The following is a 25,957-nucleotide window of genomic DNA, read 5'->3' as shown; positions in this document are numbered from 1 at the left end:
GCTCCTTAAGTTTCATGCGGCACTGCTGCGGGTCTCTGTTATAACCTCTGTCCTTCATGCCCTTGGAGATTTTTAAAAATATTCTGGCATTTCGTCTTTTGGAATGGAGTTCGGATAGCATGGATTCATCTCCCCATACAGCGATCAGATGCAGTACCTGCCGTTCGGTCCATGCTGGAGCTCTTTTGCGATTCTGGGACTCCATGGTCACCTGTGCCGATCAGCTCGCCACGCTGGCCAAACAGGAAATTAAATTCAAAAGTTCCCAGGGCTCTTCCTGCCTACCTGGCCAGTGCATCTGAGTTGAGAGTGCTGTCCAGAGCGGTCACAATAGAGCACTCTGGGATAGCTCCCGGAGGCCAATACCATCAAATTGGTCCACACTACTCCAAATTCAACCCAGCAGGGTTGATTTCAGTGCTAATCCCCTCATTAGGGAGGAGTACAGAAATCGATTTTAAATGGCTCTTAAGTAAACAAAAAATGGCTTCGTAGTGTGGACGGGTACAGGGTTAAATCGATCTAACGCTGCTAAATTCGACAAACTCGTAGTGTAGACCAGGGCTATGATGATGAAACCTTGTGTATACATTAATTCTCAAAGGCTCCTATGGGGTGTGGGTGTATATAATTCCCCCCCACACACACATCCTTCAGCATTGTAGAGTCCTATAACCCAGTAACAGTCACCTTTAATCATTTAGGTATCCTTACTGTGGCTGTTCTCCCATGCTGAATAATTTTGTTTGCTCTTATTTTTGTAGCACTACAGGCAAATAAAACAAGATCCTTGTTTTGTGGTGTTTAGTCTGAATAGAATCAAACTGAAACCAAAATGATAACTTTGGGGAAGGGAAGAAGAAGAGGGGGCAGAGAGAAAAGAGAATAAAAAATATGAACAATGGGTAGGGAAATACAATTCTTGGGTAGTTTTTCCTACACAGTGTATATTACAAGTTCACATGTCTGGTTAGTTTATTACTGTTAACTATATAATGTTAATTAGAAATTGTACTTTTGATCTTCAATACACCCTTCCTAATTTATCTGATTTTATAAGAGATGGTAATCTGCTCTGTGCCTAGACATGTTTCGAGGTGTTGGAATTGAGAGGTGTTTAAATACCCTGTATCCTTTCGAAAGGATACAAGTCATCATAATTTACTATTAGAATGGTACGTGGGAACATGGGTATCTCAGTTCTCTATTTTATAGCTGTATAAACACTTTCAGAAAAAGTCGCATAGCATAGAAGCCTCAGTGAAGTTTCTTTCAGACTCAACTGCAGTTTGAACAAACAATGTTGTTGGAAACCAAGGACAATCCAAGAGGGGAAAATACGTTTAACTTCTATTTTAAGAAGTGTTGAAAGGTGCACGTCTGGGGGCAAATGCTGGATACCAGCCACCTGAATAGGCGTTTTAACTCTCCCTATTCGACTACAGGATAAAACGCAACTGAAAGCATCAGGGAGAGAAGAAAGAAAGACAGCAATAGGGTTTGCAGCTCTGACAAGTGGGTGGTATACAACTTCCTTCAAGAACCTACCACTACTCTAAAAATCAGCCAACTAGGGCTAGATCCTGAAGTCCTTACAAGTAAAAACTTTTACCAACTTCACTATAATTTTTGTCTTAATAATGCAGGGGTTCCCAAACTGTGGTACTCATACCCCTGGGGGTATGCGAGACATTTTGGGGGGAGGGGTGGTATGCGGGAGAAATTATGGTGGCTTTTATTTATTACAGTAACTCCTCACTTTAAGTCGTCCCGGTTACTGTTGTTTCATTGCTGATTGATTAGGGAACATGCCCATTTAAAGTTGTGCAATGCTCCAGTCTTACGTTGTTTGGCTGCCTGCTTTCTCCACAGCTGGCAGACCCCACGGATCAGTGCCACCTCCCCCCCATGGCAATCAGCTGGCTTGCGGTGTTTCGGGGGCAGGAGGAGAGGGGAGGAGCGAGGACTCAGCCTGCAGGCTCCCCTTCCCTCCCCTGCCTCCTGAATGCTGCAAGCCAGCTGATTGCCCTGGGCAGGAGGCGGGGGGGGGGGGAGGAAGGGGGAGCCTGCAAACCGAGTCCTTGCTCCTCCCTCCTGCCCCCTAAACACTGCAAGCCAGCTGATTGCCCCAGGCAGGAGGGAGGAATGAGGACTCAGCATGCAGGCTCCCCCTCCCTCCTGCCGGTGGCAATCAGCTGGCTTGCAGTGTTTAGAAGGGAGGGGGGAGGAGCAATGACACAGCAGGGGAAGTAAAGGGGGAGGAGGTGGGGGGGAGAAGAGGCAGGTCAAGGATGGGGGTTTGGGAGATGGGGGGGGGAGTGGGCAGGCTGAGGGTTCAGCCCCCCCCCCCCGCTGCTTGCAGAGATGGGGAAGCTGCTGCGGCTGCTGCGCAATGTACTTCTCCTAGCCTACAGCACCTTCAGCCTCCTTGCTTGCCTCATCTCCAGTACCAGTGGGCTGGGTCTGTGTGGGGTAAGGGGGGGCACCTCCCAACTATAGTACCGTACTGTATGTACAGTATGTTTGTAAACACATAGCACGTGCACACTACTCACCCCCAGCGTAGTATTAAATTGCTTGTTTAAAATTGTTTAAAATGTATATAATGCCTTTTGTCTGGCAAAAAAAAATTCCCTGGAACCTAACCCCCCACATTTACATTAATTCTTATGGGGAAATTGGATTCGCTTAATATCGTTTCACTTAAAGTTGCATTTTTCAGAAACATAACTACAACGTTAAGTGAGGAGTTACTGTACTTACTTTCTGTATTGCATTTTCATAATAGTCTACTCAGACGAGCTTTACAGCTGTGCGGGAACTTGTTCTCTAAAATACGGTAGTTAATTTACTTCAAAGACATAGCAATGAGAACACTGATGCACAGAGCACTGACGTACAGAGCCCTTACCTCCAATCATTGTACAGTGCGGGTTCAGTTGCCCAGCAACTGTCAAGCCTAATTGAACTCAGAACTATGTCAGGGTCCCCTCCCCCAGTTGTATAGGTCACACTATAACTATATCTGTACACAACAGTGAAATATGGACAGATGGCTAAAGACAGGTAGTGTTAAGAAGAACACACAATATCAGTAATGAAAAGGGTAGGGAGATGCAGGCAGCTCATAGCTCTGGAGGGGGTATGCAATAAGAAAAGTTTAGGAACCTCTGCCCTAAAGGATGCTGAAGGCAGACATAAAAGAGAATCAAGTCCAGAATCTTATCCACTAAGCCACTGGACCACACTGGACAGTTATCCATTACATACAAATCAATATAATTGGGAAATGAACACATTCAACTCAGTTTCACAAATATTCAGTTACAATAAGTCATTTAATATAACTTCACTTGGACAATAAATACGATAATTTCCAGGAGATCAAAATTCAGTTGTTTAATCTAACTATTTAGAAAGTTAAACAATGGAAGATTTCACAACAATTTTTATTTACATGATTTACTGTGAATATTTTAAATACCAGCTTGTGAAGCTACACAAGGACGTACCTCTAAACGGACATACCAGAATACTGCCAAAACGTTTCTTTGTCCTGGAAGCAGTGCATTTTTAACAATTCAAACCTTTCAGGTTAATGTTGGATGGTACAACTGTAATTAATGAAGCTATTTCCAAAGACTCCATATTTTACTGACTAGTCACTGTGAGTGAAACATTTTGAAGTACAGCTCACCTGGTACAAAGAGCCTTTTAAATTAATGACTCTGCTTAAAGCATTAGGAAGCCACTCAGTGACAACAGATCCATTTGTAGTAATAAGTCATTTATAGATCTGAGAGTCCAGGCTGCTGCATACTGTTCTACCCTCTGAATATAAATGGCAAAAAAATAAGTTTCTATCAGATACGATCACTTTCAATGCTGTAAATCCGGATAACAAAAAGTACAGACATTGCACCTCAAGCCATCATTAATGAAGAAAGTGGCACTTCTCTTTTTTGGGCAAGTGCACCTGGTTTTCTTCATTTTCATTCTCAAGACATTCCATATAATACTACTTCTTAAAAGCATTTAAGAATCATGAAATTAACTTGAAGAGAAAGAATGTTCATGTTAAACAGAGCACCAACTTATTCCATATATTTATTCATTAGTGAAAGTTTATGAAAAACTAAATGTTTAAACATTAGTTCTGCTGATAGCTGTCATAATTGTAATTTAAAAATAAAAGTTGAATTCGTAAAGTTTGATCAAAGCTATGGTTCAAAGAGCAAAATTTTATATATTCTGTGCAACATCCCATTTCCTTCTAGTGCACAAGTCCATGTCTGCAGTTACGCAGCTGCGATAGAAGTATCATCAGCTTGTCGACCTTGTGGCTTTAAAGAAAAAGAAGAGTCAGTATAAAGATTATATATAGTTATGAAATTTATCTAGCAACATCATCATAAATGAACAGGATGTTACAATGTCTAATCAGTGCTGTATCTTTCCTAGCTTCAAAGTATTTCTAATGGCAGCACAAAAAATATTGTGATGTTATCTACATTCAAGTCTTCTAACTCTCCCAACTGCCTCCATAAGCTCTTCAGGGCTGGAGCCATATCTTTATATATGTTTGTATAGCACCTAGCATAGGACCTGACCTTGATTGGACTTTCTGGGTACTACTGCAATACAAATGTTATATTGATAATGATGTTGATGATAAATACATGCATGAAGCAGGAACAGCCCCAGAAGGTTCTAGGATAAGTTTGAAGTGGGGTCCCTTGGGAAAAGGAATATTTTAAGAGGAAAAGCATGGATGTGCACAGGAGCATACAAGAAAGAACATTGGGATTCTGATGAGCCCAAAGAAGAGAAGAAAGGAATTAAAAACCTAGGGAGGTTCTCTTGTAAATGCTCAGAACTCCTTTCCCTGGGGGGAGCAGACCTTTGTGTTGACCTAACAGCAAGTCTTGATGACTGATCTAGGAGAGACATTGATTGACAGGGTGTATAAATAATAAATTCCACCCAGCCCTCTTAGCTGCAGTAAAATTAGAGGAATGCAAAGACTGTTTGCAGGGAACAGAGAGAGGATTATAGATGTTCCAACAAGCCTTTCTCAGAGATACAAAGGAACACTTCAGGCCTCTCACTCAACCTTTCCTATTGGAGCATAAGCAGTAACACAAGATTCTGTAAAGGAAAGACTCAAGGCTAGCTAGCTAGCACTGTTTTGGGTAAAAGGCTTTAAAATAAGCTGGAAAGGGCCAGAAAGATTGCATGAAACCTGTTTGGCATGATGGGATGAAATGCAATTTTCAATCATAAGGTTTTCATAATATCTGAGTAGCTGCAACATTGTAGAAAAAGTCTAGTATAATAAATTTCATTTGTGCTTAGATCTTATCTCTAATAGTAACTTAGATTCAGAAATATTCGGGAACCCGACAAAACCCATCACATGATGAATACTCACACTTCACTTTCTGCAATCAATTCTCACTTGAGTAATATAAAATATAAGATGGGGTGGCAGATAATAAATGAAAACTTGGAAATATTCTAACCAAATGCAGTTCCACCAATACTCAAATGCAGACAGAATTTTAACTGAAGCTTTAAATTGAATGACTTATCCTTCTAGTCACAAGATATTATCCAAATGTTCTGAAAATGGATAATATCCTGTGACCAGGAGGATAACAGTAATTCAGTAAAGTAATTCTGGATGGTTTTAAGAGCAAAGTGCCTGTTGCTCATATAGCAACACAGAGCCCCAGTGAAGTCCATGGTCTCCATGTACACACAGCGTTATGCCTGTGCAGCTTAAAGCAAGACAAGCCTGCTCTCTAGTTAACTGTCCATTCAGTTAATCTGCTAAAAGTAGAGCTGGGGTTGCAGTTCTCAAAAGCAAAATAAATCCCAAGTAAATTCTGAAAGAATTCATTCGTTATAAAGAGCCCAAAAGCCTCCATTAGAACCTTACCTTTACAAAAATGTGCGTTGGTATGAATCGTCTGAGCAACTGATTAGTGAAGTTTGGAATCTGCAGCAAGATGATATTAAGAGATGGTAACTGCTGATATCCAGCCATGAGAGGGTAGAAGTTGTATAACATTTCCTGCTGCGTGCCAGGAAGGATTCGCAATCGTATCTAAAATCAAATAATTCCAGGAAAGAAAGCTGTTTAATATAAGTAAACATTTGCACACTCCAAAGTTAAAAATGATTCTCTTAAATATTCTCTTTAATCGGTTTGACTAAATATTCAAAATATTACAACTCTCTCTTTTCTACCCAACTGCACACACTGTATCATATGATCAATATGAATTTCCTCAGCCTATCCAGAAAGTCATAATTAGACACTTCTAAGAGGACTTATTTTCAGTCCTAAGATTAAAAAAAAAAAAAAAAAAAAAGCTTTGGATGTGCATGTTCCTCCAGATATATTGCTCAGTCTTCAGTTCACCATGTCTTAAGGATGAGTATTTACTAAATAACTCTAGGGTAATTTGATCAGACTATAGCAGAGTTGATAGTAAGCTAATAGGCTATCACAAGGTAATATTTGAGAGTCTACCATTCACTTAGGGTAACCCGTATTTGTTACAGTGTACTGTGTTTCTCTTTGATTCAAAGTGAGAGGGAAAAAAAAAAAAAAAAAGAAGATGTAAATTTCACAAGCCTTGTTTTGGTAGACAGAAATTTAACTGAGCTGGGAGTCAGATTTGTTCTGAATACAGTTACAATTAATTTGTTTTTAATATTTCTTTTCCTATTTTACAGTAAAGTTACATTAAAAACATTTAATTTTTAAATACCATTTATATAATCTAAAGCAGTGGTTTTCAACATGTGGTCCGTGGACTGTGGGGGCTCTGCAGACTATATCTAAGGGGTCTGCAAAAGGTTGTTGTTACCATAGAAGAGTGGTTTCCAAAACTTGGGGTCCAAAGACTATGTCTAAAATTTCCAAAGGGATCCACACTTCCATTAGAATTTTGTTTTAGGGGTCCACAAATTAAAAAAGGTTGAAAGCCACTAATCTAAAGAGTATGTTGAAGTCTATTAGAATGGTTTAACAGTGGTGTAAAAAGTATCATCATGCAGTAGTGACAAAGAGGACAATCTGTACCTGTTTAAGACCAGAAAACATGAAGGCATCGCTTGGCTCCACTGATATTTCCACATCCTGGACTAAACTGGTCTTGTTTTGCAGGTGATATCTGACAGGTAAGGATTCTCTTACTCGACCAAATGATGGCAGATCTTTGGAGACAAAGGGATTGAATATAAAGGTTACATAATCTGATATGTAAATAAATGTCTTGGTTTCACACACAAAAACCAAGTCTCACTCAATAAAAGTAGAAAGGTTTGCAAAAAGTGGCACAAAACTCATTATCTATAGTACATCTGATCAGATGTTTCAGGAACAAATCATGATTTATTTAATTTATTTATTTAATTTATGAAAATATGTTGTAAGTTTTCAACTTTAACAGAATCAGCTCTAACATTAGAAAGCATTGAAAGATATCAGAAATTACTGTTACAAGACTAGTTCTATGTATCACAATATTACTTATCTGCACTAATTGAGGGGGTGAAGAAGCAGTACAAGCATGGATTAGAATGACTAGAGAACGGGCAGGTACTGCATGGGCAGGGCTTTCCCCTCCAGCCCTGTTCTTATAGGAGAAATATGGTCAACCCAGGTCTGTGGCAATAAGGACAAACATGTGCCTACGGACCAAATTCTGCTCTGAGACATACTTATGGGGTTTCACAGCCTTGAGTGAACACTCCATGCATGCAGCCCAGGGCTAAATATTTCATGCATGTTAATATTACCTGCATTAACATGGAGTGGGATGCTCTCTACAATCACATGTGGTAGAGTGATCACAGTACAAACAACAGGTACACTTTCCACAGCTGAATTCCTATCAAAGAAAACACCACATGTAGACTGCATTTATATTCTTGACTACGCCAACAGAATATTGGGATCAAGCAGCAAACAAGCAATATTTACAGCAATCCCAACAGTTCAAAAAGGAGAAAAGTGTTATATGAATGTTTTTATTACAATAATCTTGTAAAAACATGTTAAAATCTAGAGAAGACAGATGTACTTTACAATGTCTGCTCTAAAAACAAACCCACATACAGAAAGCTGATTGAGGTGGAAAAAATATTAGGTTCATTTATTTTTTTTTGGTTTGACCATTTAAAACAGTACTTTTTATACAGCTGAAGTGTTCTTTAACTTGTCTTTCTTCCTCCCCTCCCCACATGTGAAGTACTCTTTGGCTTTAGAAAACTTAAGAATTAGTGTAAGAGATCAGACAGTTGAAAACTTAATAAAAATGTAAATATCACCATTTGGATGCAATTTCAGCAGTACGCACATTTTAAAAAATGGTTCCTACCGCTTTCACCCAAGATGATTCCACTGTGAGGATTAGTAAGGGAAGAAGAAAAAGCAAAATATATCCTCCCGACTACCCAGACCCTAAGAAAAAAGTCATGAACTGCTTTAAAAACCAGACAAGGAATCCCTACCTCTTCCAGGAGATTACATAACGTCCGGTAGCCACTCCACCTTGAACATTAGTAACTGATGGACACCGAAGGCAAAAGCATTCACTAGCACTCTCGCCTGTCTGCAAAACAACTATCAGCAATATTCTGTTTAATTTTAAAGTAAAAGACACACTGAATATTAGCACAGAAACCATCCAGATCTAAAAAACTAAAGTTAGTAATACATACAGATTATATATAAATTTTAGGAATAAAGGTGTTGTATATATGCAATATATACAGTCTGAGGGATCCCCAATTAATTCACAAACTGTACACGAAAACATTAGAGATAATGAGGTGCTCAGTCAGCACAGTAACGGGGCCTGTCACATGGTCCCTGGGCACTGTGAGTAGAGCTGGGCCCAGTGCCCCTGTGTAGAGCAAGTGAGCCCAATCCAGCCAATTAAAAGGGGCTGGGTTACACCTGGACCTATGAAAGGCAGGAAATGAGAGGGGGAGGAAAGAGTGACGGAGACAGGCTGTGCCTGGAAAAGGGAAGCCACAGTGGAGTGGAGGTAACTCTGGTGGTGGGTCCCTGGTGCAAGAGGCCAGGTGTTCTGGAAAGCTCCAGGAAGGGAGCAGAGCTAACTAAAGCCTGGTCTATTCTACAAACTTAGGATGAAGTAAGCTGCCTTGCATCAACCTACTTGTGCATGTCTCTACACTTAAATTTGTCTCCCACTGAGGTAAGTGGCCTCTTATGCCAACATAGTAACACAACCTCCCCGAGCAGCATTGCGCCAAGGTTAACGTACAGAGGTCAACACAGCACACAGACACTGCATTACCTATGTCGACCCAAACAGTCCTCCAGCAGCTTTCCCACCATGCCCCACGCTGACTGCTTTGTCACCATTGTGAACTCTACTGCCCAAGAAACCTCCAACCCGTGGAAAGGTTTCCCCCTTGGCTTCACAAATATTATGCAGGACACAGCAGGCGGCTATTACAATTGGGATATTTTTCTCCCTGAGGTCCAATCTCGTGCATAAACAATGCCAGCATCCCATCAGTCGTCCAAAAGAACATTCAACTGTCATTCTGCACCTGCTGAGCTGGTAGTTGAATTGTTCCTTGGTGCTGTCAAGGTGGTTGGTGTATGGCTTTACAAGCCAGGTGAGCAACAGGTAGGCTACAGATTACTGCTGGGAATGTTGAAATGCCAATAGTGATCCTGGCATTTCAACATTCCCAACAGTAATCTGCCAGTTGAGAAAAAGTTCCTCCTTGCAGCTTTCTGAACAGTCCTGTGTTCTTAAAGATGTGAGCCTCATGCACCAGACCAGCCCACACGGACGTGGTGAAGTGTCTCTGGAGATCCACCAATGCTTGCATAACCACAGAAAAGTAGCCCTGTATATTGATATATTCTGTGGCAAGGTAATTTTGTGCCAAAATAGAGATATGCATGCCATCTATTGCTCCACCGCAGTTTGTGAACCCAACTGCTGCAAATCTATCCACTATGTCCTTTACATTGCTGAGGATCATAGTCCCATGTAGGAGGTGATTACTGGCCCTGCACACTTGCATGACAGTGGCACCCACAGTGGATTTCCCGACTCCAAATTGCTACTGGTCAGTCTAGAATCAGTCTGGTGTTTCAAGTTTCCACAGTGCAAAATCACCACTCGCTTCTCCACTGTCAGCACAGATCCTTATTTTCGGTCCCTCCCCTGGAGGGGTGAGGCAAGCTCAGCCCATAGATCCATGAATGTTGCCGTAAGCATCCGAAATTTCTGCAGCCATTGCTCGTCATCCCAAGCCTGCATGACGATGCAATCTCACTAGTCAGTGCTTGTTTCTGAGGCCCAGAAGTGGCGTTTCATTATCTGCAACTTCTCTGTGAATGCCACCAACAACCTTGAGTTGGTTCTTGCTATGTCCTACAGCAATCTGTCCTACAAGAAATCATTATGTTCCCCACTGATTCAGTTCTTCTTGCAGCTCTGCAAATACTGCAGGATCACGTGCCCTGTGTTTCAATGCTCATGACAATAGTGAAGAGCCATGCAAGCTCCATGCTTCTGTTGACAATAGAGAGCGAGGGGGGGCCCGACGGGTGTGTGGGATTTTGAAAAAAAAAAAAAAAAAAAAAAACTATTAAAATTATGGGATACAGATGACAATAGGGGGATGGAGACAGTTGCAAACTGGGAATTTGACCCCATGCTCCCAGTCTCCCCAGTGCAACTCCTTTCAGCCCCACCATGCATTGAGAAGACTTCCCAAAAGACTGCGTGCTAGAGGGTTGCAGGTTGCATACGAGGATACCTATCCATGATGCACTACACTGTGCATTGATACAAGAACACCTGGTGAGTACGCGCACCGCTGACACAACAAGCCAAGCATACATACACACAAGCAACACACTAACTGCAGGAGCTTTATACTGACGTAACTTGTGTCAACGTAAGTTTGTAGTACAGACATGGCCTAAGATTGGGAAGCTGCCAGGAGCACCAGAAGTCCCTGGGATGAGTGACCCTGAAGTTTGAAGCAAAGGAGTGAGTAAAAAGACTGTTTTGTTTGTTTTAAGAAAATAAACCATCTTAAAGGAGACTGGGCATGGCAGTATGTGCTTGGAAGCTACGGAGAAGCCCTGCCCTGTGACAGGGCCATAGAAATATGATGATTTGACAGATGATAGAGAACCTTCTGAACAGAACCATGGAATATCCAATATCCACACAGAGCAGACAGAATCTCCAAGTCACATTCAAAAGAGTAAACTGCACAGTACAGCTGATTCAGACTCAGGAATTCCCTTCTGTTGTAAATTCCAAAAATTTGAAATGTTTTTATTCGGTTTCAGAACCTAAAGTAAAAATTTTGACATTTGCTGCAGAAAGTAAATAGTTTTGGGGAAAAAAACCAAATCAGTTTGTTTTGGAAGTTTCTAACCAAACTAAAAAAAAAACAAAAAAAACTGGCTTTTTCATGTGTTATTTTTAAACCATTTTAAAAAATTTAGTTCAGTTTTATTTTTAAAATGATTAACAGCTGCTGCTATTTAGAGCGCTTATTGTATTTTCTTGTTCAAAGACCGCCATCGTTCGGGGGTACTAACAACTGCAGCTACTTAGAGTATATAATTTTAAAATAAAATAAAAAGCCACAGGAGCCAGGGCTGCCAGGCTTCCAGGGAAGCTGGCTCCCTGAACTACCTTGGGAGCCAGAGAGCCCAGGAAAGGGAGCCAGACAGGGAGTCCTGGCTGAGCTGTGAACCATGGAAGCCACTGCTTTCCAGCAGCCAGCCAAGTGGCTGTGCAGGGAGCCTAGAAAACTAGTTGGCAGGTGGGCTGCCATGCCAGCCGGGCTGCCATGCCAGCCTGGCTTCTGGTGAAAGTTTCAACAGAACTGGCACGTTCTTGTGGAACACATCGATTCCATGAAATCAACCAACCAACAACTGCAGTCAAAGTTTTTGACTGCTCTACTGCACAGTCCTCAATTTATCTATCTCAGAAGGATGGAGAACATTATTGTTTAACTACAAGATATTCTAACTAGTAAGGCAGTATTCAATACAGGATGGAGAAACTTCTTGCATGTTCTTCTAAGGCTAGTCAGAATAGATTCACAAACTATTTCATGTCTGTGTGTGTCCTATGTATGGACTTGTTTAAATTTCATTCTATAGAGGTACATTATGCCTTTTGAAATGTGCATATGTAGTACATGAAAGCCAAAAATTGTCAAATGCCTTTTCCCATGAATGGCTGATTAAGAGGCTGTTCTCTCTGGTGCTTCACTTGAGATATGATGTTTAGGATTTTGGCTACTGACCTTTTATTTCCATTTTACTAAAATTTAGAGAGGGGAAAAGTTTATTTGGATTTTTTTGGTAGATATTTTTAGCTCATTTTAAAACAAGCCTATTTAGTTCATGCCTGAGATATTCAACAGAACCAGAGACAGTTCTTTCTCTCTCTTTGTAAATAGCTCCTGAACACATAAAGAGCGTTGGTCACAGTCAATTCATTTGGCTCATGTAACAAGAATGACAGCTGTACAAAACTTGAGGGTGGCTCCATATAGCAATACTCATCTTTGAAGAAACTGCTTTATATTTCCCATATTAATGTTACCTTTCAACAAATGTTTTTTAAAAGATTATTAAGAAATTGCCAGCAGTTTTAGAGACTTTCATATAAAATTTTAGAATTTATATAGTAGTGAGAAGTCAGTCACCACAACCACTTTCAGAAAGCTGTGCTAAGCAAAATTCTACCTAACTCAATCACACTCTGTATTGGTCTCTATTCCAATTCAGATTTGCCACTGTCTAAAGTAGATTTTTCCACGCTTCTCCATGCCAAATAACCAGGAACAGCTGAACAGGGTACAAACAAAGTTTCACCTTTAACTTTAATTTTTTTCCCCTTTGTGAGTTCAGCTCAAAGTGCTAACATTACTTCAAATAATTTAGAGAAACTCCAAATGAATTTGTCAATAAGGTATTAAAATGCATTTCTTCCCAATTCCCACTCCATTCTCCTCAAAAAATCTTATTTAAGAAGCAATAATAATCTAAATTCTCACCATTCTCCACATAAGATTCCAGTTGGTCTACTGGTACCATGGAAGCTGAAAGTTGTAGCTGGCTAGTTATAATAGTGAGAGCCCAAGGTGAAGCACTCAGAATGTCTGTCATCAGTAAAAAGGGTATGTCTGCAAAGACTCTGTCTAAGTGTTCAAACTACCAAGAGAAGAAACAAAGAATGCATCAATATTTTAGTGGTCATGTTTGGTTTACTCAGATTATTATGATTCTAAGACATGTCAATCAATTTTCAAAACACATACCTTTGAAGAAACAAATTTAACAGCAACATCAAAGGGCAATACAGTTTCTATAGTTACAGTTTCATCCTGCATGGAGGGGGAAAAGATTGTATTAAATTTCAAATCTAGATATGGACATCAGGTTACAGGGGACTGAATTCATCACCACCTGCCCCAGCTCTCTCCAGGGCATCATCTGCTTTGGCCCTCCACTGAACGATGGGCAGACTGTGGGCATCATTGAAATTAGGCTCGTTCTTAAAATCATACACAAGTAATCCAAATCCCTTAATCATTTCATATATAAACTAACATGAATTGAAGAGTCATTCCAAATTGCTGAACTCAACAGATCATACCCTGTGACACCTGCAGATTATCTCTTTGTCTTCAACAGTAGCACTGATTAAATAGGAAACATAGACCAGAAACATCCTGGTACCAACTGTTCCACAACGAATGTATACTGCTTTTTCCAGCTGTAAAATATAAAGATGAAATTAGTTAAATACTACTCAAAATGCAACCAGCAAGTCCAAAGCTGCCCTTTCATTCATTTAGTGTACCTCAGTTAACACAGACTAGGGGAACCACAATGGACAACAACTGCTTGTCTTCAGCACTGGCTACTGGCAGCATAAAGTGTGACACCAATACAAGAGTAGCACAGCTCTGGCAATTCTACTAGATGTTCTCCTGCTACTTACACTAGTAGGCTGGAGCCAGTACTAGGTGTCATTTGCTGTCATTGGTGTCAAGCTTATGATTTACTAGCTATTACAAACTACAGCTGTCAATTAATTGCAGTTAACTCATGTGATTAACTCAAAAAAATTAATCGTGATTAATCGCAGTTTTAATTGTACTGTTAAACAATAGAATACCAATTTAAATTAAATATTGTTGATGTTTTTCTATATTTTCATATATACTGTATTCTGTGTTGTAACTGAAATCAAACTGTACATTATTTTTTATTACAAATATTTGCACTGTCAAAGTGATAAACAAAATAGTGTTTTTCAATTCACCTCATACAAGTACTGTAGTGCAATCTCTGTCGTGAAGATGCAATTTTTTTGTTACATAACTGCACTCAAAACAAAACAATGTAAAACTTCACAGCCTACAAGTTCACTCAGTCTACTTCTTGTTCAGCCAATCGCTAAGACAAACAAGTTTGTTTACATTTACAGGAGATAATGCTGCCCGCTTATTATTTACAACCTCACCAGAAAGTGAGAAGGCATTTGCAAGGCACTTTTGTAGCCAGCATTGCAAGGTATTTAAGTGCCAGATATGCTAAACATTCATATGCTCTTTCATGCTTCGGCCACCATTCCAGAGGACATCCTTCCATGCCGATGAGGCTCATTAAAAATGAATGCGTTTATTAAATTTGTGACTGAACTCCTTAGGGGAGAATTTTATGTCCCCTGGTCTGTTTTACCTGCATTCTGCCATATATGTCATGTTATAGCAGTCTTGGATGATGACCCAGCACATGTTTTAAGAACACTTTCACAGCAGATTTGACAAAACACAAAAAAGGTTCCAATATCAGATTTCTAAAGATAGCTACAGCACTCGACGCAAGGTTTAAGAATCTGAAGTGCCTTCCAAAATCTGAGAGGGATGAGGTGTGGAGCATGCTTTCAGAAGTGTTAGAAGAGTAACACGCCAATGCAGAAACTACAGAACCCGAACCACCAAAAAAGAAAGTCAACCTTCTGCTGGCGGCATCTGACTCAGATAATGAAAATGAACATGCGTCAGTACGCACTGCTTTGGATCGTTATCGAGCAGAACCTGTAAGCAGCATGGACACATGTCCCCTGGAATGGTGGTTGAAGCATGAGGGACACATGAATGCATCTGGCATGTAAATATCTTGCAACGCTGGCTACAACAGTGCCATGAGAATGCCTTTTTTCACTTTCAGGTAACATTGTAATGAAGAAGTGGGCAGCAGTATCTCCTGCAAATGTAAAGAAACTTGTTTGTCTGAGCGATTGGCTGGATAAAAAGTAGGACTGAGTGGACTTGCAGGCTCTTAAAATTTTCATTGTTTTATTTTTTAATGCAGTTGTTTTTTGTTACATAATTCTACATTTGTAAGTTCAACTTTCATGATAAAGAGATTGCACTACAGTACTTGTATTAGGTGAATTGAAAAATACTATTTTTTTTTATAGTGCAAATACTTGTAATCAAAAATAAATAAAAAGTGAGCACTGTACACGTTGTATTGTGTTGTAATTGAAATCAATATATTTGAAAATGTAGAAAACATCTAAAAATATTTAAATGATATTCTATTATTTGTTTAATCACTCAATTAATTGCGATTAATTTTTTTAAATCACTTGACAGCTTTAGTTCAAACCGCATGAGTTTTACAGTATTACTCTGTGGAGAAGATGTAGGAAGACAATTACTCTTAGCAGCAGACATTAATTGCTGTCCATTTAATGAACCCAATCCTTCTCCCTTCCTACCATCACCACCATTAAAAAAAAAAAAAAAAAGCAGTATGTGTCACTCAACTCTGTATTCTTATAAGATTTAGCACTCAGGCTGTTAAATTATCAGTACAGCCTACAAAGCTTCCAGTGTGCACTTATAGAAAATAGTGTGATTCTTTAATATTTGCCATCTCCTAAATGATATGTAGCACATCAAATTCAACCCACAACCAGAAGAGCTAGTGCATCCTGAACTCATTCTCCTCTTTCAAAGTGGGGAATGAAAATTGAGCATTTCCTTTATCCCCTTCCTTCTCTTTAGCTTTATATCACAATATGAAATCCCTCTAATGTCCACTCTGTGCCAACCACCTTAACAATTCTGTGAGACTCTTCAGCACGCTCCGGTACCTAAACTTAACACTAAGGCAGTAATAAAATCTTCTGTCTGTCAAATACACAGTTGAGATAACTTTGTGTTAAAGGGTTCACAGTTCAGATCAGCCTCCTTGGATTATATTAATTAGATTGCTTCACTCTTAGTATCACACACAGCCCCCCACCCCATTCCATTGAACTAGCCCATAGAACTAAAAATGTAAGGAAGTCAAAGGCTCATCCCTTGAATAAAACAACTGCTGCATTAAATAGAAAGCCCAGATACTAGGCATCACATCTGAAACTAAATTGTGGTCCTGATATCTGTATGAAAGTGTTTTTACTAGCCAATGTTCATTTTCAGTTTAGCTATTAAACATTTTCCTAATTGGAGTGGGGGCAGTAATTAAATTCACCTTTTCTCCTGGCTGTAAATCTCCTACAGGGATATCAGGAAGTAATGCAGGATAAGAATCGTCACAGATTTCTGTTCCATTAAGGGTCACATGAGTTTTCTGAGTCAGATTGGCATCTTGCCCTAGAATACAAATGTACTGTTTTTATACCCACATAATTATTCTGTTAATTTATATGTTGTTTATCACCGTGACAAGCGGGCACTATTTATGCATATTAAGGTATGCATCACAAAAAACAACCACCACTGCTACCAGACATATACCTCAACCAAATGAGCAACAACAGCAAGACACAAAACTACAACATAGATGCATCACAGAAGAATTTTTTTTTTTGTACACAGATTGATGGCCTTTCAGCAACCTATGCCAATGGGTGAAGGGGGTTGGTAGGAAATGTACAATTCATAGTTATAGGGGTCAAATTGTGAACAAGATATCCTTTATTTATTTTAAATGAACAAGGTCTTCCATACTTTAAAAACACTGAACATATGTAAGACCCAATTTGTAAAAATTCATGGGAGTCTTGCTCAATTATGGGTTGACTGGGTTTACAAAGACCATGACTTGTTATGAAAAAATCTCAGAAGTCACATCCTGTCACACGTCATGGATGCCTTGTCACATGGAAAACAGTCTTTCCTATAACAGAAGTGTTAAATTTTGATGGTTCTTTTTAAGTAATCAGCAAGCCCATAAAGACCTCGTGTATCAAATTTTCAGACTCTGAGTAAGGGGGAACATAGATATGGTGTCAGACACTCCATTATGAATCTGATCAAAAAACTTCAATGAAGTTGATCAGTGGGAAGGATCCCATTTCTATGGCCTTTGGATTAGACTCTGCATGATCGTGTATTATAATATATAGCCAAATGCATTTTAGCAGTTATCCATACAAAGCAAAGTGTATTTCTCAACCACTACTGTCATCAATAGGTATAACATCAAGAATTCAAAATCCAAACTAACAGCATGTAACTATGTGAAGCTACCTGGAATGTAACTTTTACCCTGTCCCATAATTTCAAATGGGACAGGATTGGTCCCATGTTATGCAACAGAAAAATACAAGTGTATTTGAAACATTACTTTTAAATCTAATTCTGTAACTGAAACTTGCTAGCAGCTCAGCTAGAAAAATCTACCATCTGTTTGTTGTCAAAAGTAACTTTACAGTATTGTTAGATCACGAGAAAATTCTCTTTTAAATCCCTCCTTAAAACCTGACTTTTTTGTTGGTGCCCACAACACACTACTGTCTAGTATTGGTTAAGCTGGCAACCGCCTGCGAATGAGACCTTTGTTACCACTCATTTCTTCATACACCTCTGTTTCCACTATAGTCCTGTCCACCTAACCCCCATCCTGTTTAGCTGTTAATTGACCTATCATGATTTGTGTAAATCCTAGATTTAGAGTGTGTGTTCTCTGTGGCTCTGTGTTAACTCTTTGTACAATAACTAGGACAAAAGGACCCTTAAGATGCTACCATGGCAGAAATAAATACCTGGTTTTAAACCTGCCGTGAGCTTCACATCTTTGGCAACTGTCTTCTCATGTGACTGGACTGTCACAATCAAACAATACATTTCATTAGTCAGGGCAGGAGGTTCATGCTGGAGAAGAACAGAAATATTTGGCACTCTAGAAATTATCCTTTAATCAAAAAAAAGAAAAAAACTGGTTAGTTACTCCACATTTCTTCGATGGCTCAATTTTTAGTTCATTTTAGTTAGGGTTAAAGTTGCCTATTGCTCAAATGAGAACTCCAGGGGAGATATATCCTGTTTCACTAGTCTCTGAAATGCCTGAAAATCAGTGGCACAGAACACTGGCACATATCTTATTAAAAATGACTGGGGGCCCAGTAGGAGTTGGGAGCTCACATTTCTGTAACCAGAGATACAGAATCCCACATTAAACAGCAAATGTTCTGAAAGTGAGGATTTAATTCTTCTGAAAATGTCCAGTTAGTATTAAAGTTAGTAAATAGAATAAAAATTATTTCCTTGTATAGCATTTTCAGGCCTCTTTGTGTATTTATATACTGCTGTAAATAACTCTTCCTTGTTTGTTTTACCTGGAAAAACAATTGGACAGGATGAATAAAAGGAGACTAAAGCCTGTTTGGTCTATCTTTGGGCCATGTCAAATGAGATACTGAGATCAACCTCTTCCATAAGCTCTAGCTCTGTTCTTTAACAAAAAATAATAATAATAAAATAATAATAATGATGAACATTATTGACTGGGGGGTGGGAAGCAGGTAAGTCAGAAAATAAATCCTTAAGAGCTACTTATTTTTCTTTTTATTTCTTTTACAAAGATCCAATACATATAGGAGATATTTTTGATGTTCACCATTACGCATTTTAAACGTTTACCTACATAGTGTTTGCCTGAATAGTCAGGCTGTCCCAATGAACTTCATTATCTGGAAGTTTAGGTTGCCGTTTGAAGGAGCGAACTGCCTGCAACGCTTCTTGAGATGAAGCAGCATCCCCTCCTCCTCCACGCCAATTCAGAATCACGCATCTGCCAGTTTCGGTGCCCAGGATTAAATCCACAGAGGTGATCTGAAACATGTTTATTCAGATAAAACTTTTCCCCTCCCTTCCTCCAGTCATTTTGCAGTACACACACACACACACACACACACACACACACACACACACACACACTTGCTTTATATATAACATACATACATACCCCTAAAACTGCTTGCAGCACAGGAGATTAAAATCTCAACACACTCTACAGTCCAGGCAGTTTCACTTAAGCAACTGTGGCAGTATGGGGATGCATGTGTGCAGACATATTTCTGTGCACGCGCGCGCACACACACACACACACACTCTCTCTCTCCTTTAATATGAAGCTCTTCGTATTTTTCACTCCCTCCTGTCCATTTTTCTACTCAGTTTTTTGAAGTGGGTGCCAATCTTGTAATGCTATTTACAAAACAAATTATATTTAAATATACACAATATGGTGACATTGCTAACTAGTAAAGAATTGCAGTCAGTCAACCTTGCAATTTTGAGCTTGAAGAGCCAAACCTGTGAATCTAGATAACTAACCTCAACCTTCTTTCCCACATCTTCACTTTTTGCAACAAATTTGAAAGTGAACTTTCTTGTTTTACCAGGGACTAGGCACACTGGTCCCTGGGATGAATATTCCAGAATGTCACTTTTCTGATATGCTTCTTCTACCACACAGTACTGATTGTATTCCTATAGCAAGTGAGAAAAAATAAGTTATCCTATTGCTGAGAATATATTATCTATATAATGAATGTTGACAATCTGTGTTACTGGACTAAAGCTGAAATCCTGTTAGAGCTCTCTGCTCAGGGCCGGCTTTAGGAAGTGCGGGGCCCAATTCGAACATTTTCGGCGGGGCCCCCGACAGGGATTACTTAAAAAAAAAAAAACACGTAAAAAACACCTTTCATTTCTTCCATGTATTATTTACTTTCCATAACTATATAAATAATAAAATTATATATTACATACATTGCGTAATGTATGTGGATGCATGCTAAGCCTACCTAAAGTTATTGACACACACCCCGGGACCCCTGCCCCATCCACCCCCCTTCCCTGTCCCCTACTGTCCCCTGCCACCCCATCCAACCCTTCCTCTCATTCCTGATGGCCCACTGGGACCCCTGCCCCATCCAACCACCCCTTCTCTCTGTCCCCGACTGCCCCTGGAACCCCTGCCCCTGACTGCCCCCCACCGCCCAACCCAACCCCTGCTCCTTCCTGACTGCCCCCCCAGGACCCTTTCCCCCATTCAATCCCCCTGTTCCCTGCCCTCTGACCGCCCCAACCCCTATCCACCCCCCCACAACCCTCTGAACTCCCCTGTCCTCTTCCAACACCTGCTCCCTGCCCCCTAACCGCGCTGCCTGGAGCCACTCGGCCGGATCTGGGTCCGCTCGGTCCGGGCTGGGTCCAGGGCCGGGTCCGCTCGGTCTTGGCCTGGGCCGGGCCGCTCGGTCCGCGATGACGCCGGCGCCGCAGGGCCCCAGCTGAGCCGGGCCAGAGCCGCTCGGCCAGGTCCACGTCCGGGCCGGGGCCGGGCCGGAGCCTCTCGGGCCGGCGCCACTTGGCTGGGGCCGGCGCCGCAGGGCCCGAGCTGAGCTGGGCTAGAGCCGCTCGGCCAGGTCCACGTCCGGGCCGGGGCCGCGGGGCCGGGCCGGCACCGCAGGGCCCGAGCTGAGCCGGGCCAGAGCCACTCGGCCAGGTCCACGTCCGGGCCGGGGCCGGGCCTGGGGCCGGGCCGGAGCCTCTCGGGCCGGGCCGGCGCCACAGGGCCCGAACTGAGCCAGGCCGGAGCCTCTTGGGCCGGGCCGGCGCCACTTCGCCAGGGCTGGCACTGTGGGGCCCGAGCCAGGCCGGAGCCGTTCGGCCGGTTCTGGGTCCGGGCCGGAGCCGCTCAGCCGGGACCGAGACCAGCGCCGCGGGGCCCGAGCCAGGCCAGGCCAGAGCCACTTGGCCGGGACCGGGCTGGGGGTGTTCGGCCGGGGCCAGACCGGAGGCAGCCGCGCGCTCGACCTGGGCCACACTGAGCCCCCCTGGAACTTTCCTCCACCCCTCTGCTTACCTCCTGCCTGCTGCTTGTTTCAGGCTTCCCGCGAACATCTGATTCGCGGGGAGGAGAAGGTGGGTAGAGCGTTCAGGGGAGGAGGGGTAAGTGGGCCGTGGGCCGGATGGACAGCTGCGTGGGGCCCTCTAGGCGCGGGGCCCCATTCAGGGGAATCGGCCGAATCGGCCTAAAGCCGGCCCTGTCTCTGCTAGTCATACCAGTGAACAATTAGTGTTATGGATCATAAATCTAATTTATTTAGGCAACTGATAGATACAAGTTTATTTAGGATAAAAAGTTTCCTCTAACCAGTAGTCTCAATAGTACTGCATAATTGCACTTTGCAGTAATTAAAGTGCAATTATCCTAGTTAATGTAACATATAGAAAGTCTTATTTGTAATTCTAGATGATTTTAAATATAATGTTTAATTTCAAAAAGCAACAGAGTCCTGTGGCACCTTTAAGACTAACAGATATATTGGAACATAAGCTTTCGTTGGTGAATACCCACTTCGTCAGACGCACGTCAACCTTGTCTTGCATCTGACGAAGTGGGTATTCACCCGTGAAAGCTTATGCTCCAATACATCTGTTAGTCTTACAGGTGCCACAGGACTCTCTGTTGCTTTTTTACAGATCCAGACTAACACGGCTACCCCTCTGATACTTAATTTCAAAAGTGTTGTTTTATGAGTACCACAACGAGACAAAAAGCTGTATTGTTGTCTCTACTAAATCACTGATGTTTTTATTAAATCAGTACAGTCCTCAGTAGAAGAGTGACAGAGAAGAAAACACTTTAACAGAAAAATAAAAGGTGAAAGTGTCCCTTTTTCAATAAATTGGAAAAAGTATAATGAAGCTGCAAGGTTATAATAAGACTCATTACGAGAAATTAACCTTCCCCTAACAGATGATCACACATATAAAACATAGTTACCTGGTTATTGAAGCCGACACATAGTTTAGAAAACCTGATTGGATGAGGACAATCAGCTTTCAAGTAAATATCGAACTCAACAGGAACATCAACGTGAAAACTTGGAGCAAGAAACTTTGCTTTGCATTGCACTAGAATTTAAAACAAAAAGGTCTTTGTTAAGTTGATAAGACTGTGAAGCTGGAAAACTGAACTCCACCATAAACTCCCACACCTTGTACATGACATCTACACAGAACAATCTTTTAGTTCCACCTATTCATAAATATACCAAGGTTAAAATACTGCCCTCCTACATGAAGCTAGGTAATATTCGGGACCTACACCGGGTTTTGGGAGACACAAGGGCAAAGAAGTTCAGCAGAACATAGCACACTTTCACTGCAATTATGCAGCTGCTAACGCCTCCCCCATATTCTCTTGTATTTGTGGGGTTTAAGCTAGTACATATCCTTATTTCTGTCCCTGGGAAGTTCTGTTTCAGAGGTACAGCATCCTCTCTCAGCAGAACTTTCTCTCTCTTCCACTGTATGTTAGGCCTTCAGTGGGCCAGTTGCAGCTCAGAGGATTCTTCCTGAGACAGGTCTCTCAAACTGTTTTTGTACCAACTACATTTATCCACATCACATCTGGGAGAAGGAGAAAGGGAAAAGATATAATTTGGATTTTCTCACCATCCTCCCATCCCAGTGATGTAGATAAAGAAGAAATGGATTTGTTGCCACAAGCTCTATACGCTGGCAGTTAGAACATGTTTTGCATATTTATTCCTCCTCAGTGGCATCTTCAGCAAATGAGTGCAACTTACAACACCAAAGCATAATTTATCAGGACAAAACTAGGTTTTAAAAGCTTTGTTACTTACCAAAAGGTACAAAATCTTGAACTTCTATTGTAAAAATATTGCTGCCTGCTAGGGAAACGCGGTCAGTCCACAGCTTCTGTGAAGCTTTCACAGCAGAAGCATCACAATCAGGTTCTGGATCTGGGCTCTCATTCTATACCCAGATAGGTTATAAAATAAAGATTTAATCCGATATTGAAAAATCTTTTGAACACATTTCAAGCAAGCTAAATTCTACTTGCTTACCATAAGAACTTTAATCAGGTTCTTTTCTATCCGAGACTTTTGGTCCTCTTTTAAAGTGGATGCTAATGAACAGAATTAAGGAAAGCAAACTACAAAACCAGGAGAATCCCAATCTTTCATCAGTATTAAAAGAAAGTTAGTCCCTGAACTAAGACACCTAAAGCATTAATCTTCAGAAATCTACCACTTTCATGCAACACTTTCCAGGAGAACTTTGGTATTTCCAAATACAAATTCCATTACTTAATATTTTCTATCCATTTTAAGTCTTTCCTCTTATTCTCACCTCAGCCAATAGGAAAACACTCAATTGTGACAAAATAAACTTCTGTTTCCAAACTCTGGCTACGTGAAGTATTTTATAGCTTACAAGAAGGAAAAATTCCAAAGAGAATAATGCAATATTCTATGAAGGGAGCAATTTCCTCTCCAAGCATTGCCAATGGTCTCATGTAGTTTCTGCTTATAAGTACAAGCAGAATGGTTTGGCGTAGTGGAAGCAACAGATTCTGATAGACTGAAAATGGCAGCTGAGAAGAGATATAAAACAAATGTATTGACAGCAGAAGGACATTGTCCCTTGAAGTAGAGGAAAAGATAGGGTACAGTGAATGAGATCAAGTTAATATGAATCCAAGAGACTAAAATTACACAACAGAGTTTGGATTATTCCAGTGTAGCCACCATGCAGTAGTTGGCTAGGAGTTAAAAAGTGACATTTATATATTTTGTTATCGATACTCTTTATTTAAATATTAAAGCTCTCACTTACCCCTCCTGGAGGAGGTTGTGCTGTCTTGTTTTTGTGCAAAATGAGTCAGGTAAGTAGTCTTAGCTAGGCTATCACAAAGGGAATAAGTCTCTCTCTATGGTTATGTTTTACTAAGTTTATTTTCAACAGGTTAACATCTTTCTGATATTGTATTCTATACACTATTCTAGTTATGCAGTTTTTGGCCTCATTTTAATAATGTTATATGCATTACATCTTCTCTAACCCAATTCACTCTTAAACTTTACAGTGCGCTCCAGTTCACTCCTAAACTTTACAGTGCATTAAACTGAAGAGCAAGATGTGCAAGTTCTATGTTAGAAATAAGGGACCAAATTCAGCTCTGGCATAAGATGGTTCAACTCCAAAGTCGATGGAATTGCACCCCTTACACTGGCATGCATTTGATCGGCACAATGATTTGTGACAAGGTTGAAGACTCAAATACTATAATAACTAGCAGGCATGAGATACACTTCTTTAAAGGATACCTCTACCCAACAGCTCTAGAGAGTAAGTAATGTAATCTTTTAAGTGTGCCATGAGGTAAGAACATTTGAGAGCTGTGGTCAATATGGAAGTAAGGAGAGTCCACCATCCTTCACTACGGTATTCACACATGACATAATCTAACAGCCTGGAAGAGGAAAAAAGTGGGACAAATGTATAATTAAGTAAAGTTATGGCTTATGTACTTGATATCCTCTTATATTGTGAACAATACTGAAGCCAACTCAAACCCACCTTTCCCTCCCCCCGAATAGCTTAATCAATTACAGATTTACCAATAGAGACTCAAAGCTTCCCCCCCCACCTTATTTTTATTTTATTTATAGCTGATCAAGAACCTTCTGTAAAATAGATGCATCATCTCCATTGGACAGTGAGCACCATTTTAAAAAAAGGATGTTTATTTCACTGTATTTACTTTTGTATAGACACAAAATGGTAAATGTTATGTTAAATGTAATACCTGCAGGTAGTATTGTTTTGGTTTTTTAAATGGCACTTACTGCACAAACTTAAACCAATAGAGAAATATGTACGTGTCTTGCTAGAATGAAGCAAACACTTCGAACAAGAGATTTTCCAATCTCAGTTATCAGGAAGGAAACCAACCAACCAACAGTAAAAGTTCCCAAATTGCCTCCCTTAACATTAAGTACAGAATTAAAAACAGCAGCTGGAAAGAAATTAATTGTACCAGTATAACTTGTAAAAACTTTCTTGTGTAGACAAGGCCTTACAGAAAATTGTTTCCAGCTAAGCAGCAACAGCAAAGATAGGACAAACTCACTCCCACCCAAACCACACACTCTTGGAAGATCACATTCTGTTGAATTGATAACTTTTAACTGAGAGTATTAAAATGCTTAACATTAAGTAGCACAGGCATTAACCCTTCCCACTTAGAAACAAAATTAAGAAGCTGAATGCACAACACTGATTTCATGCAAGATTAAAGTTAAATTTATGACTTTAGCACACCCAGAACTCCTAAACTTCCAACAGCTTTAGTGTTTCCTGGATTTTAAATTGTTACCTGTGTAACCTTAAACTTTAAATTAACAAGTTTTATTTTAATAAATAAAAAACAGCATTTTTTACCTTTTAATATTAAATAGTAGGGCTGTCAATTAATCGCAGTTAACTCACACAATTAACTCGAAAAAATTAATCACAAATTAATCGCACTGTTAAACAATATTATACCAATTGAAACTTATTAAATATTTTTGGATGTTTTTCCACATTTTCAAATATATTGATTTCTATTACAACACAGAATACAAAGTGTACAGTACTCACTTTATATTATTTTTATTACAAATATTTGCACTGTAAAAATAATAAAAGAAACAGTATTTTTCAATTCACCTCATACAAGTACTGTAGTGTAATCTCTTATCGTGAAAGTGTAACTTACAAATGTAGATTGTTTTTGTTA

At 40.3% G+C, this 25,957-nt stretch overlaps 1 protein-coding gene across 5 annotated transcripts in view; it reads right to left on the bottom strand.

Moving 5' to 3' along the window:
• Positions 1 to 3,319: 3,319 nt before the first annotated feature.
• Positions 3,320 to 25,957, bottom strand: part of TRAPPC11 (trafficking protein particle complex subunit 11) — a 41,101-nt gene continuing 18,463 nt past the window's right edge. For 3 of the 5 annotated variants that reach the window (XM_005281949.3, XM_005281950.5, XM_005281948.5), the window contains exons 15-30: positions 24,501 to 24,646; positions 23,238 to 23,299; positions 23,013 to 23,145; positions 22,148 to 22,278; positions 19,690 to 19,845; positions 18,998 to 19,185; positions 18,117 to 18,265; positions 16,601 to 16,722; positions 13,701 to 13,820; positions 13,363 to 13,428; positions 13,099 to 13,255; positions 8,527 to 8,638; positions 7,813 to 7,904; positions 7,094 to 7,227; positions 5,942 to 6,109; positions 3,320 to 4,343 (exon numbers count right to left, since the gene is read on the bottom strand). In XM_005281949.3, coding sequence (XP_005282006.2) covers positions 4,299 to 4,343; positions 5,942 to 6,109; positions 7,094 to 7,227; positions 7,813 to 7,904; positions 8,527 to 8,638; positions 13,099 to 13,255; positions 13,363 to 13,428; positions 13,701 to 13,820; positions 16,601 to 16,722; positions 18,117 to 18,265; positions 18,998 to 19,185; positions 19,690 to 19,845; positions 22,148 to 22,278; positions 23,013 to 23,145; positions 23,238 to 23,299; positions 24,501 to 24,646 — 1,981 coding nt within the window. In that variant the 3' untranslated portion in view covers positions 3,320 to 4,298. Of the gene's footprint in view, positions 4,344 to 5,941; positions 6,110 to 7,093; positions 7,228 to 7,812; positions 7,905 to 8,526; positions 8,653 to 10,831; positions 11,041 to 13,098; positions 13,256 to 13,362; positions 13,429 to 13,700; positions 13,821 to 16,600; positions 16,723 to 18,116; positions 18,266 to 18,997; positions 19,186 to 19,689; positions 19,846 to 22,147; positions 22,279 to 23,012; positions 23,146 to 23,237; positions 23,300 to 24,500; positions 24,647 to 25,957 lie in introns of those variants that run through there. The other 2 variants (XR_010601440.1, XM_005281951.5) reach the window with 2 other exon arrangements.

Source organism: Chrysemys picta, chromosome 5 (genome assembly GCF_011386835.1).
Source record: "Chrysemys picta bellii isolate R12L10 chromosome 5, ASM1138683v2, whole genome shotgun sequence".
NCBI classification, from domain to species: domain Eukaryota; kingdom Metazoa; phylum Chordata; order Testudines; family Emydidae; genus Chrysemys; species Chrysemys picta.
The sequence above is the reverse complement of the archived record's forward strand: the minus strand, read 5'-3'. Positions and strand labels throughout refer to the sequence as shown.